Genomic DNA, 20,188 nt, shown 5'->3' on the forward strand with positions numbered 1-20,188 from the left:
CTTGTAGCTCTTAAGTTACTTAAATATCATCTATTTGGTGTGATAACATTTATTCATCAGATGTGGCCACATTTTGTTTTCATCCTCCATTTCTCTAAGATGATAATGAGTTGCCTGCTTGAATTACACAATACCTGTGATGAGAGTCCCTATTATGCTGTTAGTGTAAGGAATTTTCTGAAGGTGTTCCCCTGGGGTGCTCTGTACTTGTTGAACTTCACTCAAACAATACAGCGACAGCGAAAGACATAATATAGTCAAAGAAAGAAAAGGAATTTTTTTGCTAATGCATGCATCAGGAGAGATACAGTAAAATTATATTATTCTGAACGTTTCAACATGTCTCCCCAATCAAAAGTGGAGGGCCCAATCACAATATTCAACACTATTACCATCGCCAATAAAATTCCACCTGTCAACAGGAATAGGAGCTTATTAATTTATTGCTCATGTAGGTTCCTTCCCCTTTACCTAGGAACCCTAACCCACGTCATTACCAATAACCAAGGCCATAGCCAACATCTGTGATTTTTAATTGGTGAATGGAGTTACTCTTTTATTGGAACCTGGGCCTCCTTTATCAGCTTGAGAGACTGCTCCAGCCTCACTACCCATGAACGAATCTATTCCCTTAAGTAACAGGCCTATGATTAAACTTGTTTTCGTGTATCCAAAAATATAACCGAAGCTGTTTCTGTGCTCCATTGCATTAACAGAATTTGGCTTGTCTACCACTGTTTCCCATCATGGTGCATTCAGAATGAAGTTGGCCAAGGCGCACAATACATATGTATTGAAATTACAGCTTAAGCTTATAATACTTGGTTAATTTGTGGTTGTACAGTTTATAATACCTTTGTATATTTTGTTCCAGGCACATTATGAATCCTTACTAATATATATAATTACTTTAATCTAGCCTACTTATTATAGTAAAATTAAAATGAAGGGCCTCATATGAGAATTCTATATACCCCCTCCCCCTCCCCCTCCCCCTCCCCCTCCCCCTCCCCCTCCCCCTCCCCCTCCCCCTCCCCCTCCCCCTCTCCCTCCCCCTCTCCCTCCCCCTCCCCCTCCCCCTCCCCCTCTCCCTCTCCCTCTCCCTCTCCCTCAAAGTCAGTTCCTGCTTTTGGCCCTTGGCTATAATCCAAGATCAGGTCACTAAATAGAAGTGTCACAATACTTGTTCCTGTGTCCTGTGAGACCTAGTCCCTTTGTATCCTTGCTTGCTCAACTTAACTGCCTTTACTGGTACCATCCCTTCTGTAGACTTGGACAACCTTGCATAGGCACATTTAACAATCACCATGAATAATATTGCAATTCCTTGTAGGATTGATGTTCCCAAGGAGCCCAGCTACCCTGTGAGCCAACCACCTTAAGGTAAATGGTTCAGGGTCTTTTGAGTTTCTCTACCTCTTTCCTGATATGATTGACCAGATTAGTTATATTTTCTGAACTGTCTGGTGTGTACGTGTAACACTCTAATCCAATCACTGCACAAGTCCCATCCCTTGCCACCATGACATAATCCAATGCCAATCTATGTTGAAGTACCACAAAGCGCAAGACTACCATCTCATTATTAACCTTTGTAAGGGCAGTTGCTATATCATTGACAACTCGTTCCAAAGTGGAACGGAGAACCAGAATTTCACACATTGCTTTAGCTACTCCATATTGGGGAAACAATATGCCAAAGAACCATTTTGTTTCTGTAAGAGCTCATTGATGTCTTGGCAGGGGAGGGAGTTTAGGAATGTGATATATGTATGGGATTACATATCCAAGGTAACACGACTCCTTCCATCCAGTGGAGTCAAGTATATGCCCTATCCCCACAAATCCAATATGCTCCATTGAGAGTTGGATAAATGTTGCCACCTATAAAGCAATAAGAAATATTGCAAAATTGGTTATTACTCAGCGGACTCGGGCATAGCCAAGTGGCTCGATCTATCATGTCACATTCACTCATGCCTAAGTTTTCCCCTTGGCCTTCGATGTTTCTAGCACAATATATCCCTTTTGGTTTTGGTGTTGGCTGTTTTAAAACTAAACTAGGAGCTGGTTCCTCTATGACCTAACTTCCCTGCACAGGACTCACTGTTAAGAAATTCTTTCCTTATCTCTCTCCTGATTTTCCCCCTCCTTCATGTGTGGGATTGTGCGAACGTACCCAACACTTTGCCTGACTAGTCAAACTAGCATGTGTGTGCCATATACAAGTAAGTATTAGCATGTACCTCCCAAGGGGAACACCTGAAGGACCTCGCTCAATTGCTCATCCTACCTGAGTCCAAATGTGTACATTCAATACTAAAAAGAATAATCATGTGCATTCATTACAGCAGTCTCTACAACTTTTGTCGTACAATCAAACACAATGGTTGATCAATGTTGGGTAATAATACAGCTTGTTTACAAAACTTGCACAATCACCGCACAAATGCATGTGCTCGCGACTTGACTTGGTTCTGCATTGGGGGATGTCCCAATTGGGGGTTAATCTTAATTGGAGCTGTTCCTTGATTGCAGCTGTAGCAGGTCAGTGATCTTCTGTGCACATAATCAGTAACAGAATCCAGATGGCCTCGCAACCTTAAATTTAGCAATCAGAATAAATTCAATTTAATTAGATTGTCTCTACTTCTACTATTAAATCATTCAGTCGCTGGATCAGGTTCGCTATCTTAGGGCTTACCACTCAACTTTTACTGAGTCCAGTGTCTCCATCTTGGGCCGCACTTCTCATCAATTAGAGCACATGTCTGCCCTATAACCACTACATCAAAAGACCATTCCTAGCCCCTTTTTGTCTGTCATTAGTTTCACCACTACCTTAGCTTTCGGTGAAGTCAATTTAGGAGTACTTTCTCCTTCCAATTTAATCTAATCGCTGTGCTGCTGTTCTGTGATCACCTGCTTTTTGAGAAAATGTAGATGGTCTGTTAGATCCGTCCATATTCAATTCAGCCTGTCCTCCATCCCTCAACTCTGAGGGTGATATGGTATGTGAAACCTCTGCTATATTCCTAACATATGACAGACCTCTTTCAAAACTCTCCCTGTGAAATTAGTTACCTCTTCAGCTGGATTCTGATAAGGGATTCCCCATCTGGGAATTCTCATTTTGCTAATATAACACCTACTGTTGTAGCTGTGGCATCTTTGCCTGGCAATGCTTCAACCCATCGAGTAAACTGGTCTACAATTACTAAACAGTACACTTTCTCTGTAACATCCATTTATAAATTCCCCCAGGGTCAGGGTTGATTTCCCATTTTAATCTTGCAAGGATGTCCTGGCACCACTAGGATGCACTGCAGACACCTCTGACCATATTAATATCTCTTCAAAAAATTGAGCATTTTGTCCCTGCCCGTGTATGCTATTCCGTGATAAATCTTCAGCAATGAATGCTATATTTAGGAACTATTATTTTCTCTTCTCTCCTCCATATTCCATTGTGACCTTTCCGCCCTCTTATCTCTTTTTTTCCAATGCTCCCTTCTTCATTTGCTTGTTCCTGAACTTCTTTTGCATCAATATCTGGACTGTCCTCAACTGTTACAGCTGCTAACCCTACAGGCTGTGTCCCCCCCAAATCCTGATTAACCAAGGCCTTCGCTGCCTGATTGCCCTAATTCTGCTCTTATGTCTTATGGTCTTATCATTTTACCAATCAGGCCTGCTTTACCATTCAAGCATGGCTGATTTTTTTTTTCCATTCCCATTCTTCTGCCTGTTCCCCATAACCCCTGACCCCTTTATTAATCAAGAACAACTCTATCTCTATCTTAAAGACACTCAATGACCTGATCTCCACAGCCTTCTGCGGCAAAGAGTTCCACAGATTCACCATTCTCTGGCTGAAGAAATTCATTCTCATCTCTGTTTTAAAGGATCGTCCTTTTAGCCCGAGGTTGTGCTCTTTGGTTCTAGTTTTTCCTATTTGTGAAAATATGCTGTCCATGTCCACTCTATCCAGGGCTCGCAGTATCCTGTAAATTTCAATAAGATCCCTCCTCATCCTTCTAAACTCTGAGTACAGACCCAGAATCCTCAACCATTCCTCACACCACAAGCTCTCCATTCCAGGGAACATTTTTGTGCACCTCCTCTGGTTCCTTTCCCTTGCTGTACTTTATTCTCAATTTTCCTGTGAGCTTGAACTTTTATTACTGCTGCTTCAAAAGGAACACTGGCTGCCTGGAGTAAATTCCTGCGTATGCAGGCTATGGAAGATTATTTTTCCCATCAAGGTGAAGGGCTCCAACACTTGACAGCCACAAGGTGCAAGCTAGTGCCCCCACACATTGATACATCCCTCTGGCAACTAGGTAACTGAGCAGAGTAACGCCCAATCAGTGTCAATCTGACTCCATGCTGCTGAGCAACTACAGCTGCCTGTATTCCATTATTTTCCTCACAGAAAATGTGCAATGGTTTGGTGACCAAAGCTGGGGCTATCACAAAAGCAAGCTTCAAATCCGAGAAAGCCTGTACCACCTCATCTCCCCATTCAATCTTTTCCTGACTAGCCCTTCCTGCCTTTACCAAGTCCTGTAAGGGCATTACCACCTGGGCATAGTCTTCCACAGAATTCCTACAATAGTTAAAAAAGTGTTCAATACTTGTCTTACCCTTTCTCCGATGAAAATTTTCTCTACCTCTTTCCATTCCCTCCTCCCGTTTGCTCTTCCTGCACTTTCTGTGCCCCCTTTCTCTCCCTTGCTACAGAAGGTTAAGGTTGGACTTGGGAGTAAGGTGTTAGCGTGGATAGAGGATTGGTTGTCTAATAGGAAGCAGAGAGTTGGTATCAATGGGTGCTATTCTGATTGGCGGTTGGTGACTAGTGGTGTGCCGCAGGGATCGGTGCTAGGGCCTCAGCTATTTACCATTTATATAGATGATCTGGAGGAGGGGGCTGAGTGTAGGGTGACGAAATTTGCTGATGACACAAAGATGAGTGGAAAAGCAAATTGTGTGGAGGGTGTGGAAAGCCTGCAGAGGGATCTGGATAGACTAAGCGAGTGGGTGAGGACCTGGCAGATGGAGAATAATGTTAGCAAGTGTGAGGTTATCCACTTTGGCAGAAACAATAGTAGGAGGGATTATATTTAAAGGGCGAAAAGCTGCAGCATGCTACGGTGCAGAGGGACCTGGGAGTCCTTGTGCACGAGTCGCAAAAACCCAGTCTGCAGGTGCAGCAGGTGATCAAGAAGCCTAATGGAATGTTGGCCTTTATAGTGAGGGGGATAGAATATAAAAGTAGGGAGGTCTTGCTGCAACTGTACAGGGTACTGGTGAGGCCGCAACTGGAGTACTGTGTGCAGCTTTAGTCGCCGCACTTGAGGAGGGATATATTGGCCTTGGAGGGAGTGCAGAGGAGGTTCAGTAGGCTGATACCGGAGATGAGGGGGTTGGACTATGAAGAGAGACTAAATAGACTGGGTCTGTACTCGTTGGAGTTTAGAAGGATGAGGGGGGGATCTTATAGAGACGTATAAGATAATGAAGGGGATGGATAGGGTAGAGGTGGAGAGATTCTTCCCGCTTAGAAAGGATAGCAGAACTAGAGGGCACGGTCTCAAGATAAGGGGGGGGGGGGGGGGTGTTGCAGTTTAGATCAGAGTTGAGGAGGAACTTCTTCACTCAAAGGGTGGTGAATTTCTGGAATTCTCTGCCCATTGAAGTGGTGGAGGCTACCTCGCTAAATATATTTAAGTCACGGGTAGATAGGTTTTTGATAGACAAGGGAATTAAGGTTATGAAGAGAAAGCGGATCAGATCAGCCATGATCTTATTGAATGGCGGGGCAGGCTCGAAGGGTTAGATGGCCTACTCCTGCTCCTATTTCTTATGTTCTTATGCTCATAAGAGCAAGCATGGGTTTCTCAAGGAAAATTGTGTGTTTAACTAACGTGGTGAAGTTTTTTGAAGAGGTAACAGAAAACATGAATGAGGGTAATGCTGTTGACGTGGTGTACTTGGACATTTACGAGGCATTTGATATCGTACCATACTGAGAAAATTATAGCTCATTGAATAAGATGGACAATAGCAGAGAGTAATGGTCAATGATACTTTTCAGCCTGGAGGAATGTTTGTAGTTGTGTTCTCCTCAGACCGTTGATTTTTCTGACATTTTAATTATTTAGATTTTGGTGTGGTGGGGATAATTTCAAAGTTTCCAGATGATACAAAACTTGGAATGATTGTAGACTGTGAAGAGGACAGTGTAAAACTTGAAAAGGATGTAGACAAGTTGGTGGAGTGGGCAGAAAAGTGGCAGAGGAAGTTCAATGTGGAGAAGTCTGAGATGATTCATTTTTGGTAAAAGGACATGGGAGACAATTATCAAATTCTTAAAGGGCTGCAGGAGCCGAAGGACCTGGGTGTACATTTGCGAAGGTCATTGTTGAAAGTAGCACGATAGGTGGAAACAGCAGTTAATAAAAGATATAGTATTCTGGGCTTTATTAACAGGGGCATAGAGTACAAAAGCAAAGAGGTTGTGAAGGATTTATACAAGATGCTAATTAAACCACAGCTGGAATATTGTGTTCAGTTCTAGGCACCACACCATAAGATGTGAACACATTGGCGAGAGCTCAGAAGAGGTTTACAAGAATTGTTCCAGGGAACCTTCAGTTATGAGGATAGATTGGAGAGGTTGGGACTGTTCTTCTTGGAGAAGAGAATGCTAGAAGGAGATTTGATAGAGATGCTCAAAATCATGAGGGTGTTGGACGGAGTAGACAGTGGGAAATTGTTCCCGTTCGTAAAAGGATCAAGAACGTGAGGGCACAGATTTGAAATGACTTGTGAGGTTATCCACTTTGGCGGAAATAATAGTAGGAGGGTTTACTATTTGAAGGACGAAAAGCTGCAGCATGCTACGGTGCAGAGGGACCTGGGGGTCCTTGTGCATGAATTGCAAAAACCCAGTCTGCAGGTGCAGCAGGTTATCAAGAAGGCGAATGGAATGCTAGCCTTTATAGCGAGGGGGATAGAATATAAAAGTAGGGAGGTCTTGCTGCAACTGTACAGGGTACTGGTGAGACTGCAACTGGAGGAGGTTCACTAGGCTGATACCGGAGATGAGGGGGTTGGACTATGAAGAGAGACTAAATAGACCGGGTCTTTACTCGTTGGAGTTTAGAAGGATGAGGGGGGATCTTATAGAGACGTATAAGATAATGAAAGGGATGGATAGGGTAGAGGTAGAGAGATTCTTCCTGCTTAGAAAGGATAGCAGGACTAGAGGGCACAGCCTCAAGATAAGGGAGGGGGGTGCAGTTTAGATCGGAGTTGAGGAGGAACTTCTTCACTCAAAGGGTGGTGAATCTCTGGAATTCTCTGCCCGTTGAAGTGGTGGAGGTTACCTCACTAAATATATTTAAGTCACGAGTAGATAGGTTTTTGATAGACAAGGGAATTAAGGGTTATGGGGAGAGAGCGGGAAAGTGGAACTGATCCACTTCAGATCAGTCATGATCTTATTGAATGGTGGGGCAGGCTCGAAGGGCTAGATGGCCTACTCCTGCTCCTATTTCTTATGTTCTTATGCCCCTCCCACTTTCTCTCCCTCGCCCCTCCCCAGTTGAGTTTATCTTTCTTACTATCTTCTGATCTTTAGTTTGTTGCGTAGTTCTTTCCCTCCCCACTGCCCCCCCACCCAGGAATAATTTAAGATAGGGGGAGGGCAGCACGATTTTTTTCTTCTGTGATGATATATTAGATTTTTTGGGGTTTTTTAAATTTGTTTTTGTACACAAATAACGTTCCCCTGGTCCTCTGGAAACTTTTTTTCCCAAATTGTATAACCTAATAGTATCTTTGAAATAGAGATCAAATCTTTGAATTTGATTCCAGGCCATAACTTATTTTAATTGTTTGTTCTTATCTTAAATAACATCATTTTATTAAGGTAACTTGCTTACAGTACATTTTTGTTTTACATCTGAATCATCCCAAACTCAGAAAAGAGTGTTGTGGGTTTTCAGCTGTCCATTAGTGTTTATCTTATCTCCTTTCCTTTAAGAAAACTTTGTTCTTTCATCCAGAGCTATCGCCTCTACTTAGAATCTCTTTAAATGCTCTCTTTATCCAATGAATTGCTTTTGATTCTGTTTTCCTCTGTTTACTATCCACTCCTCTATAACATATCGTTTATTACCCTGTTCATTTTCCTTCCTCGTTTATTCCACTGAATTATTTCCCTCCTGTCTAATTATATTAATCTGCCAATTTGATGTTATAGGCAGGCTCTCCCTTGTAGCCCATCTGGCATCTAATACAGTTTTCAATCTTCTCATATTCAAAATTTACAACAGGGCGTGCTTTGTATTCAAAACTACTCCTCCAATTTGGTGGTTGATTCACTACTTTGCGCATCTATGACACATTTTAACTAGAATGCATTATGGCAGTATAATAATTCTGATCATTAAACATGCACTCCCATTCTGCCTTATGCTACTCTCCTTCCTGTTAAATTTTTGATTTTTATATCTTAAAACTACTGCACGTCTTGTAAAGCAGAGATATATCCTGTCTGAGATGGAATGAGTTAATTCTCTGCTTGTTTCATCAGGAGCGTAGTAAATTTGCTCAGATTAACATCATCACTTCAAACACTCCGGAATAATTGTTTCCATTTATCTTTTTATTGTTAGTTCTATCAAGAATACATTTTCAAAAGTAACAACAAGCTTGATGCATATTAATCCAAAATTTAATTTACTTAAATATCCCTGCTAAATTAAAACTTTTACACTTGCTTAGTCTCCCCAATTTATCTCAAAATTTGTATGAATAATTATTTCTACAACTTTGCCTCCGCAACCAGCACAGACAAATACAAATCAAATCAACTGTGTGCCTAAATGGTTAACTCTCCTTACAATTTTTCAGACGTAACATAACATTTTGAAATTGATTTTCCTTTCCCAACATGGCAGAGCTCAAATCTCGGATTCCTATTCTTGAAAATAACCATGGATCACAAAATTATGGTCTGTGTCTCTGGAACCCATCCCTGTGAGTTCCCTATACGCACAGTGTAGCCCCTTGACGCTTCTCGAGTTACGTGACTTTTGCACTCTACCACATTGGAGTGTCCGAGGGTCTGTCCCCACTATGTTTAAGCATAACCTCTCTGCAAATGCTCCTTCTACCCACTCAGCTTTTGGCTCTGCTCTGTAGGAGATCTGTAGCTTATTGCCCATGTAGATTCCTTCCCCTTTAACTAGGAAACCTAACCCATGTCATTACCAATAACCAAGGCCATAACCAACATCTGTAATTTTTTTTAAATTAGTGAAAGGAGTTACTTTTTTGCTGGAACCTGGGCCTTCTTTATCAGCTTGAGAGACTACTCTCTACTTATGAACAAATTTACTCCCTTAAATAAGAGGCCTATGATTAAACTTGTTTTTGTGTATCCAAAAACAGATAATAGAAGCTGTTTTCTGTGCTCCATTGTATTAACAGAATTTGGCCTGTCTACCACAGTGCTTCCCATCGTGCTGCATTCAGAACAAAGTTGACCAAGGCGTACAATATATAGAGAAATTACAGCTTAAGCTTTATAATACTTGGTTAATTTGTGGTTGTACAGTTTATAATATCTTTGCAGTTTATAATACATTTGAATATTTTGTTGACACATTGCGAATTTGGCACTTTATAATTACCTTAACCTAGCCTACTTCATAGTAAAACTAAAATGAAGGGCCTCATATTAGAATTCTATACTAAACCCCCCACCCCCATCAGATAGCTAATTCCAAAACTTTGAAGCAATAATTGAATGCAAGAATTGAGACAGTATGTTCAACATAGGATGGCATGTGACTTGGACAGGTGATAGAGCTGATCCTATAAAGATTACAGAGTTTAAAGATACTGTCTAAGCAAAATTATAAGACTGGTAGTATTGAAATTGACCCTGCTGCAGCAGAAGTGTATGGCATGTGACCCCAGAGTCTGGGATATAAGAACATAAGAAATAGGAGCAGGAGTAGGCCATCTAGCCCTTCGAGCCTGCCCCGCCATTCAATAAGATCATGGCTGATCTGTCGTGGCTCAGTTCCACATTCCCACCCTCTCCCCATAACCCTTAATCCCCTCGCTTATCAAAAACCTATCAACCCGCGTCTTAAAAATATTTAGCGAGGCAGCCTCCACCACTTCAACGGGCAGAGAATTCCAGAGATTCACCACCCTTTGAGTGAAGAAGTTCCTCTTCAACTCTGTTCTAAACCGCCCCCCGCTTTATCTTGAGGCTGTGCCCCCTAGTCCTACTGTCCTTTCTGAGCAGGAAGAGTCTCTTCACCTCTATCCTATCCATCCCATTCATCATCTTGTATGTCTCAATGAGATCTCCCCTCATTCTTCTAAACTCTGACGAGTACAAGCCTAGTTTATTCAGCCTCTCCTCATAGCTCAACCCCCTCAACTCTGGTATCAGCCTAGTAAACCTCCTCTGCACTCCCTCTAAGGCCAAAATATCCTTGCGTAAGTGCGGCGACCAAAACTGCACACAATACTCCAGCTGCGGCCTCACCAGTGCCCTATACAGCTGCAGCAAGACCTCCCTACTTTTATATTCAATCCCCCTCGCTATGAAGGCCAGCATCCCATTTGCCTTCCTGACCACCTGCTGCACCTGCAGGCTGGGTTTTTGCGACTCATGCACAAGGACCCCGTGGTCCCTCTGCACCGTCTCTTTGAGGATACAGCCTGACTGCACTGATGTTGGTTGGAGAGATTTTTATTTTCAGGATGATGAGTAGCTTGGAGGGAATTTCCTAGTAATGATGTTCCCATGCATCTGCTGCTGTTTACTTTGAGGTGGTAAAGATTGCGAGTTTGGAAGATGCTATCAAAGGAGCCTTGGTTGATTGCTGCAGTGCATCTTGTAGAATCTACATACCTCTGCCATTTTATGTTGGTGGTGGAGGGAGTGAATGTTTGTGGAATGGGGTGTGACTCAAGTGGGCTGTGAATGTTGTTTAAGCTGCAATAATCAGACAAGTGGAGAGTATTCCATCACACTCTTGTCTTGTGCCTTGTAGATGGTGGACAGGCTTTAGGGAGTCAGGAAGTGAGTTACACTCCATGCAGTTCTCAGCCTCTGACCTGCTCCTGTAGCCACAGTGTTTATATGGTTGGTCCAGTTGAGTTTTTGGTTAATGATAATCCCCACTCAGGATGCTGACAGTAGGGGATTCATGGATTAATGTCATACATTTTCCCCTGTTGGAGATGATCATTCCCTACCACTTGTGTGGCATGAATGTTATTTACCACTTATCAATCAAATTCTGAATGTTTTCTGGTTCTTGCTGCATTTGGACATGAGCTACTTTAGTGTCTGAGCAGTAAATGGTGCAGAAAGTTGCGCAATCATCAGCTAACATCCCCATTTCTGCTTGTGGGAGGAAGGTCATTGGTGAAGCAACTGCAAATGCTTGGGCCTAGGACACAACCCTGAGGAACTCCTGCAGCTATGTCCTGGAATTGATGTGACTGATCTCCAGCAGCAACAGCCATCTTCCTTTGTGCTTAGTATGACTTTGACCAGTGGCAAGTTCTCCCCACCCAATTCCGTTGATTCCAGTTTTGCTAGCCTTCTTGACACCACACTTGGTCAGTGTCGTCTTGATGTCAAGGGCAGTTACCCCCGATTCACTCGAGTTCAAATCTGTGTTCAATGTTTGGATCAAGAGTGTAATCAGGTCAGGAGTGACACTGGGGAAACCCAAACTAACCATCAATAAGCTGATTATTGGTGAATAACTGCTTAACGGCATAGTTAATGACCCCTTCCATCATTTTGCTCATGGTCAAGAGTAGACTGGATTCTGGAAGTAGACATTTGAAGGTCTCCAAAGGTGTTTCTGAACAAGGCAAAGTGTGGGAGTTTGGGTACACAATAATATGCCATCAGGACAGTTGCCATGAACTAATGGCATTGGGGATGCTACTCTGGAGTGTAGTTAAAACATGCAAACATTGGATATTGACCCTATGAACTCCATTCAATGCTCTATCAACACTGGGCGCGATCTGCTAAGTTGATTAGGGGTGGAATTCCACAATTTGGTCATACTGTGAGGTTTTGGATTCTGGGAGAGAGGTTTCAGATTTTTGGAGAGCTCTCCTGGGTGAAGGGTAGTGGTGGAGTGAACTGTTTTAGATAGTTACATGTGTACAATGGGTATAGAGGGATATGGGCCAAATGTGGGCAATTGGGATTAGTTTGGGGGTTTGAAAAAACAGGTGGCATGGACAAGTTGGGCCAAAGGGCCAACTTGTCCATGCCATAAACCTCTATGACTCTGACTCTTGAGTGGTGATATTCCGTGTTTGGCACCAATGCTGAGGAGATGGGGTCTATCATCATGAGAGGAGAGACACTGGATGATTATTTATCCTCCCTAGAGTTATGGGCCATCAGTGAATTATTCACCTTTCCTAAGCTGTTAGTTCTGTTTAAAAACCTTCAGTTTTTTTTCAGGAAAAAAAACACTCTAATACTGTAGCTTATGATCAGTTACCTCTACATCTCGACTGAAATGTTTAGAATTGGATAATTCGGGTGTTTTATCATCTTGAGGACAGAAACTAGAAGTGACAAGTATAGTTTAGGGCAAAAGTAAACTGAATAAACAGACTTGCATTTGTATCCGCAGCTGTCCCAGAGTCCTTAACGACTAAATTGTTATTTCTGAAGTTCAGTCTCTTCTGTAGGTATCTGTGGGAAGCAGAAACAAACCTTACTGTACAAGGTTAAACATATCAAATTTACAATATATCTATCTTATACACTCATTCAGGGCTAATATGTGGTGCATGTGGATTAACACACCACACACTAAATAGCAAATGTGACCAAGGCAGATTCCACAGATTTTTTCAGCAATCCACCTAGACATCAGTAAACAGAGTCAACCAATCTTTACGAAGCTCTTCTCCCTCAAATGTTTCATTTTCAATGATCAAGCTTCTGAATTCTCTCCAAACTTCAAATTGCTCAATGACTGCACACTTCCCAAGGTTCCAGTTTGTCTCTGGAGGCTTGGCTACATTTCTGAGTCTGCCCTCCAGCCTCTACTTGCACAATTCCAACTCTTTAACAGTCATCTAGCTTCTGTGGGCTTGCACAGCACCTGGACTTCACTAGACTTTAATCTCCCTAGCTGCACTAAGCTATAAAAGGCTCCCAGCATTTCTTTTGGCTCCTAACCATTCCCAGCACAGGTCCAGCGATCTTCTGTCATCTCCTTAGCTCTCCATGACTTCTCCTGAGTCCCATCTACATGGAGCCACCTAATGGCAACACTTCTGGAGCCTGCTAACATCAGTACCTTTTTGGTATGGACTTTCGCCCTACTGCACAATATTTATTCCCACAGCAAAAAAACACAGGTAAATTGAAATCCTAAAACTTTCTTAAGGTCCACCCATCTCCATGATGACATAGCCTTCCAGAGCTCATTTAATGCTTTTAAATTTAATTGTAGGTGTAACATATAAAGCAAAACAACTCTTTGGGCTACATCTAAGCAGCTTAGTCTTTTTTGGGGTGGGCAGGGAGGAAATCACCCCCAGGTGTCTAAGTGCCCAACAGGCAGGAAGACAGAAGCTTTTCCCGCCTTTTTTTGGTGAGCTTAGCAGCCTGTGCATCACGGGGGATGGGTTGGGGGGGTACTACTTCTGCTCGAGGAGGCTGGCATCGGACTGCAGGGGGGTTAGTTTGCATAAGCAACTGCATCCCCCAACCCCTGCCATCTTCCTGATTAGTGGACCCCAACCCAATAGCTGGCCTCCAGGTACTGGCCCCTGTAGCAGGCCCTACTGCACCCCACCCCCCAAGACCCTGGTTTGGCCTCTCACCCTTGGCACTGCCTAATGCCTGCTGGGCAGTGCCAAGGAGCACTTCCGCCATCCCCTTCTAACTTGTACCACCACACACGATCCCTGCTGATGTGGACCTTCACCAGTGGGGACAAAGTTTATTGAGCCCAGACAATTGAGTCCTGGACTTGCGAAAGAGATGCAGAGTAGTTTCTGCATATGGTAATCAGCCTTGTGCCATTCCTGTTGTCAGGCTGATTATGTTTTGAAAAAAGATTGCAATCGGCATCCCCTTTTCTCTTCCTCCTCCTCCTCCTTCCTCCCCCCACCTCATTGTTTATAATCATTTAGGGGAAGGATTTTCTTTCAATGTTTGTTATATCCTTTTAGTTGAATGCATGTTCCTATTTCACATGGCGTCGTTTTATTTTCACTTTATTGCCCTATTAACTTGTATCACCTTTAGTTGAAATTCCATAAAGTATGAAAGAAAACTTGCATTGATATAGCATTTTCACATGTCCAGGATGGCCCAAAGTGTGTTACAGCCAATAAATATTTTTTAAAGTGTGGTGACTGTTGTAATTCTGTCAGTTTGTACCATAAATGGCAATTAAATATATGACAAGATAATTTGGTTGAAGACTAAATCAAGGGCCCAACTGTACCTCCCAAATTGATCTTTTGCTCATCATTTGCAGTGGCTTTTACTTCCCAGCATGATTGCTTGTCATGATGCACTTTGTTACTGTTGGTGTATTTAAAATTGTCTTTAGTGCCTTAGAGTTGTTTTATTGCTATAATATCCTGCTCTATAAAGTGTGCTTCTTTCTGGTTTTGCTTTATTATTGCATGATTTAGCTTGCAAAGTGTGTATTGGTGTAAGAAGTCTCCAATTATTTGGCTATTCACAAGCTTTAAAAAAGTCACAAAGCTCTTAATTATTTTTAGTGAATTGAAAGCCTGAAGGTCGACGGCAATAGATCCTTGTTAAAACCAAATCAGTCCATGTCCCAGAAGCTGATGGTACCCATGATAAGTAAACCATCAGTGGTGCGGGGAAAATAGCATAATACATGGTACTGTTATGTATAATGTTGTGATTGAAAATGTGATTATGGGTCTTGCCCAATAAATTTTTTTTAGATACATTTACCACCGAATTGTGCAAGAAGCAAAATAATGACTTGGATTTTGTACAACTTGCATTGTATCTCTCAAATTAAACCACAATGTTTCATACAGTTAATTCCCCTCTCAATTAAAGAAACTTCCATTGGCAAACATTCACCTTGTTTCTGTGTGATCTTGCCATGCACACAATCATTGATATGATCAGTTAATTTAGTCTTGGTGGCGATCATTGAGGGAGGAATGTTGGCTGAAACACAGGGAAAAACTCGACTTGAGTGCTGTGTGTGTATTGGGCATTAATGATGGATTCAGTAATGCTATGTATAGCAGCAAACAATGTATTTGGAGCTGTACTTGTAATTGGTATTAGTGATTTGTAATTGAGTTAGTAACTTTTGGCTTTTTAAAAAGAAGCTTCTAAGTATGTAAAATTGACTCCATTTATATCCTTCACTTTCTATCTAAAATAGAACTTTTTTGAATACATCTACCTGACTAACTCAAAATGGCAGACAAAACTTTGATTTCAATCTAATTTAAAGAACAGTATCTCAGAGATTACGGTAGAGTATCTGCCTAGATTTCCATGCTTAGGTGGTGACTTAAAAGCCCAACCTTTTTAAAAAATCATCCAAGTGAAACTGGGCTTCACCACACCTCAGAATGTGAAGTTGAAAAGTTATTGAAGGAATCAAAATAATTTTAAAGATCAAAACTGAATAGCATTGCTATGGCACAGATTATTGGTCCTTGAATTTGAATTGTATGGATCTCATTAACATTTTCTATAGTTGTCAACTGTATTTCATTAATGATCACATTTTTATTTTTAAGGCACAGTCAAGGAAAAAGAAAAGTAATGAAGAGAGAGATAAAACTGCAGTAAGTACTAAACATGAATAAAATTGGTGGTACAATTGACCCTGGTAATGTTATGAGATAGACCAAAACATAAAATGCACTAATTCCATGTGATATTACAATATTAACTTTTATAAAGCTCTGGTTAGGCCACATCTAGGCACTTCTGGTCATCACACTTTGGAAGGATGCAAGGGTATGGAAGAAGTATGATTCCAGGGTTGGGGAATTTCTGTTACAAGGTTCGGTGGAGAAGAAGGTGGAGAGCAAAAGAAGTTGAAGGGACATTTGATAGAGGGACACTAGATTGTTACAGGTTTGGATCACATAGACGAGGATTAAATTGTTCCCACTAGCTGATTACATATGGACTAGAGATTTTGGGTAAGAGTTGCAAGGGAAATTGAGGAAGAGATTTTTTTATGCAGCAAATGGCAATGGCCTGGAATTTGCTTCCTTAAGGTTGGAGGGAGCAGAGATGCTCAATAATTTTAAAAGGATATTGGGTGGACACTTGAAGGAAAAACTTGTAGGGCTACAGGTATAGAGCAGGGGAATGGAAATTTTGCTTCATGGAGAGCTACCATTGACTCATTGGGCCGAATGATCTCTTTCAGTGCTATGAATAACTCAGACTTGAGTGCATTAGTTTTTTTTCAATAAAGGGCTATTTGGAAATTACTTGCGATGCAGAGTGAAGAATCCACATGACTCTGTTGGGAATAACATAAAGTGTTAGGTCTAAACTCAGTTCTTTGTCCTTGAATACTCCTTTTGTAGAAACAGCTTTCAAATTAAGTACATTAAAACATAAAATCTGTTTCAATAACACTGTGGGAAGGATTTTGCATACTATCTTTTTATAAAGATTATTTTCTACTCTCACCTTTCTGTGATTATTTTAGAATCTCCCTGCTCTTAACCAGTGAAAATCTATGACTTTATCATAACCTAAAGATCTATCCCAACTTCATCAATTCATTCTTCATAACTCAGTCTTTTGTAATATCTTAGTAAATCCACATCCACAGTTCTATTGTTATTGTATGTGTCCAACAATGAGGTTCCCAAAGCTGCACAATCCTTCCAGTTGTGGCCTAATTAAAGTATTTGAAAGTTCAGTTTTGTCTGGTTGCTATTATATGTGCATCTAAATGTAAACCAAGTATCTTGTCAGCAAATGTTATGGTCTTACCTCTTTACATTTGCACACTTAATTATGTTTACATTTGAATGCAAGTACCTCCTGCTTTTATTTTTATTACTGTGTAAAACAGTTGCATTTTGAACTGTTAGATTTTATATTTTTCTAAATTCTTTTCTAATTGCTCTAACCTCTTTTACCATATGTACTGAAATTTGCATTAAATACCTCCTGCCAATCCTGTCTGATCTCTTTTTAAGCAATTCTGAACTAGGATTTCTTTCATGCCAGTGAAACTAGCAAATTTCCTTGCAAACATTTTGACTTCCCTTTTTTTCTATTGGAGCATTGAATGAATGAAGCTACTAGTGGGTGAAAAATACAAAACTAAATTGCTCCGAGTAATTGTAAAGTAAGTTTGTCGACATCAATTAAAGATATTTTGTTAACAAAAGAATCTCTTAACTATTTTCACTGAAAGCTTTCCACTCTGTTGCTCTAAGTTTTTTTTTTATATATTCCATTACTGAATTAGGTTGTAACTCATCTGAAATTGCAATGAATCCATTTAAATTGCTGCATAATAATACTATTTTATATTCTGATAATATAAAAGAGTCACAGTCTGATTAATATAGGTAATTAATTATCCTGGTTTATTGCCTTGTACATCTCACTAGTTTGCAAAATATCCTGATGACCAAGATGCATACCTTACAAATGCTTAACTAGTTTGATCTGCTTGGCTGTCCTAGTAGTGAATTGACACTGTTTTATCTTTGTTTCTTATTTACACTGGAAGTTAACTAGTTGCATCCCTTTCACTTCATCTGGTATTAATTACACTGCAGTCATATAAAGTATAACAACACCATTTTCCAAATACCCCCCCCCCAGTAAATTATACACTCTGTATAATTAGATGTTTATGGTCGCAAAGGGCATATTAGTATTATTCAACATTTGGACTCTGGAATTCAGTTCACTAATAAAAGCAGTAAAATAGTTAATGACTTTAATTCTCTCTCCCAATCTCTCTGCCACTGATCCTATAGTCATCTGTACAAAAAGTATCTAAATACTGTATGTAGTTATTTTGTTCTATAGTAACTATTTGTCAATGCCCCACTTTCATAATCTGTACCACGCTTGTGAAAAGGAACAAGATTGGAAATGTAATTTTAAAAATGAACTGAAATGAAAGTTCTTTGAATAGGAAGCATTTTGTATAAAACTGTTATTCCAAGAAAATTTTCCATCAGAATCTGGTTCGAATTTTCACAAGAAAACATAGTGCTTCAGGTTAATCAGGGATTGTTTGTTCAGTATATGTATTTGGAAGAAGTCGTTTCAAATAATTGCTACAGTATATTCTGCGTGAAAAATAGCTTGCAATCAGGGCATATGAGTTACAACTAAATGGCTGTTTAAGTATCTGATTCAGAAATTGTGTGGATACTAACGGGAGGTTGGAGAGTCCCTAACCATAATTGCTTCTATGTGCAGAACAAAATTAGTGAGCTTTCTCTGTGCTAATTACATTGATTAAAATTTAAGGCAAAGATGACGGTAAGATACAACACCATATTGGTGCTGGTATGATCATGTTAGTACTGTTCATACTGATAGCATTTTTCTTTATTTTTATTAAGGAAAAATTAAAGAAGAAAAAGAAGCATAAGAAACACGGAAAAAAGAAAAAAAAAGTCTTCAGTCCAAATTTAGATTCAGCATGAGACTGGAATGAATAAAATTATTTAAAAAAATAAACAAGTGGATCTTTGGTTCTTTGAGTTCTGCAAGCTGCATGGCGAAGACCTGAAGAGTTGAGGTGGAAAAAGACTTGAACACTACTTACGCATGATTTCCAGACTCTGCTTGCATTTGCAAACATTTGTAACTTTACCAGTAGCTTTTATTTATCCACAGTGATGAACAACAAATAAGCCTCTGTGATTTTTTTTTTGTAGAGTTCAGGTTTACCAACTGTGACCATTTTTGATAAGTAACATAGTCCCTTGATAACTCGTTTAAATGTGAAACGATCCCAACTGTTTTTGCCTATATTGTATGAACCTAAACTCGACTGATAAGTTGGAAATTATCAGAAGTTCCATGTCACTGTGTTACTGGTTAACTCTACAGAAAGTAATGCCTGTTAGCCTGATGCTGTCTGGCCTACACTAGAAAGCTATTTTTATATAATTTCTTGATCCTTTTAGCTCAACGTACCTAAGTTTTCAGTTGTGTTTTAGTTTGCAATTTGTTTCTGAATGGGAAATAGTATCATTCCTAATAAAGTATTGACCTGAGTGTTTTATAACTTTGTAAAGTATATAAAATAAATCTTAAAATATCTCCTCTTTGTCTACAGTTGTTTGTAATCTGCACCCCGCCCCCTCAGGGAGGGGGGGCAGGGTGCAGATTTAAAATAGATCAGTGATTCTTGTCACAATGTATTTTAATGATAAATAGCATTGCTATTTGAAACATTATTTTGTCTTAAGTTGTCGAGGGAAAACCTTTGTATTATTGTAGGGGATATAATTTTTGTTTACCACTTAGTTTGTTACATAGTAGAATTATTTTCACCTAAAGACGTGGCACTTTCATACAAGTATATATAAAAGATTGATGCAAAATATCAATTGGTCTATCCATCCTGTCCTATTCATGTTGCAATGAATTACCCCACATGCTCCCCACGCACCTGCAACCATGTAATCTGACAAAAACAAACACATTTTTAAAAATACCCATTCAAGAAAGAAAATAACTGGGTATTTCGTCTTCCCCTTCCTCAACTGGAAAGAATAAAAGGAACTTAAACATTCTGTTACATTCACAATGGCACATCTATTTGCCTAAACCATGACTTATGCCATTATCTAAACTTAAACTGACAAATCCTCCCTGAACAATTTCCCCTTAATGTAGAAAAAAATTCACTTTGTTTCCATCTGCCTGCTCTACTCCCTCCATTCCCAGCATTAATGTTGTAAACAAAAATGATAGCACCCTGGATAAACCAAGAGAAAAGGCGATACAAGAACAAATGGATGTCGAGGAATAAACTCAACAGTTATTGGTTGGCAGATAGCTTTTTTCTAAGTTAGGATATTTGGTTCAACCAAAGGATATATTTAGTAGTCTACTAAATAGAGGTGTAACTGGGTG

At 40.3% G+C, this 20,188-nt stretch overlaps 1 protein-coding gene across 1 annotated transcript in view; it reads left to right on the forward strand.

The window, feature by feature from the left end:
• Positions 1–19,369, forward strand: part of fam133b (family with sequence similarity 133 member B) — a 63,266-nt gene extending 43,897 nt beyond the window's left edge. The window contains exons 10-11 of the mRNA XM_080216290.1: positions 15,841–15,888; positions 18,664–19,369. Of these exons, the coding sequence (XP_080072416.1) occupies positions 15,841–15,888; positions 18,664–18,747 (132 nt within the window). The 3' untranslated portion in view covers positions 18,748–19,369. The remainder of the gene's footprint in view (positions 1–15,840; positions 15,889–18,663) is intronic.
• Positions 19,370–20,188: the final 819 nt, after the last annotated feature.

This window comes from Carcharhinus amblyrhynchos, chromosome 2, assembly GCF_965287045.1.
Source record: "Carcharhinus amblyrhynchos chromosome 2, sCarAmb.v2.hapA, whole genome shotgun sequence".
Taxonomy (NCBI): domain Eukaryota; kingdom Metazoa; phylum Chordata; class Chondrichthyes; order Carcharhiniformes; family Carcharhinidae; genus Carcharhinus; species Carcharhinus amblyrhynchos.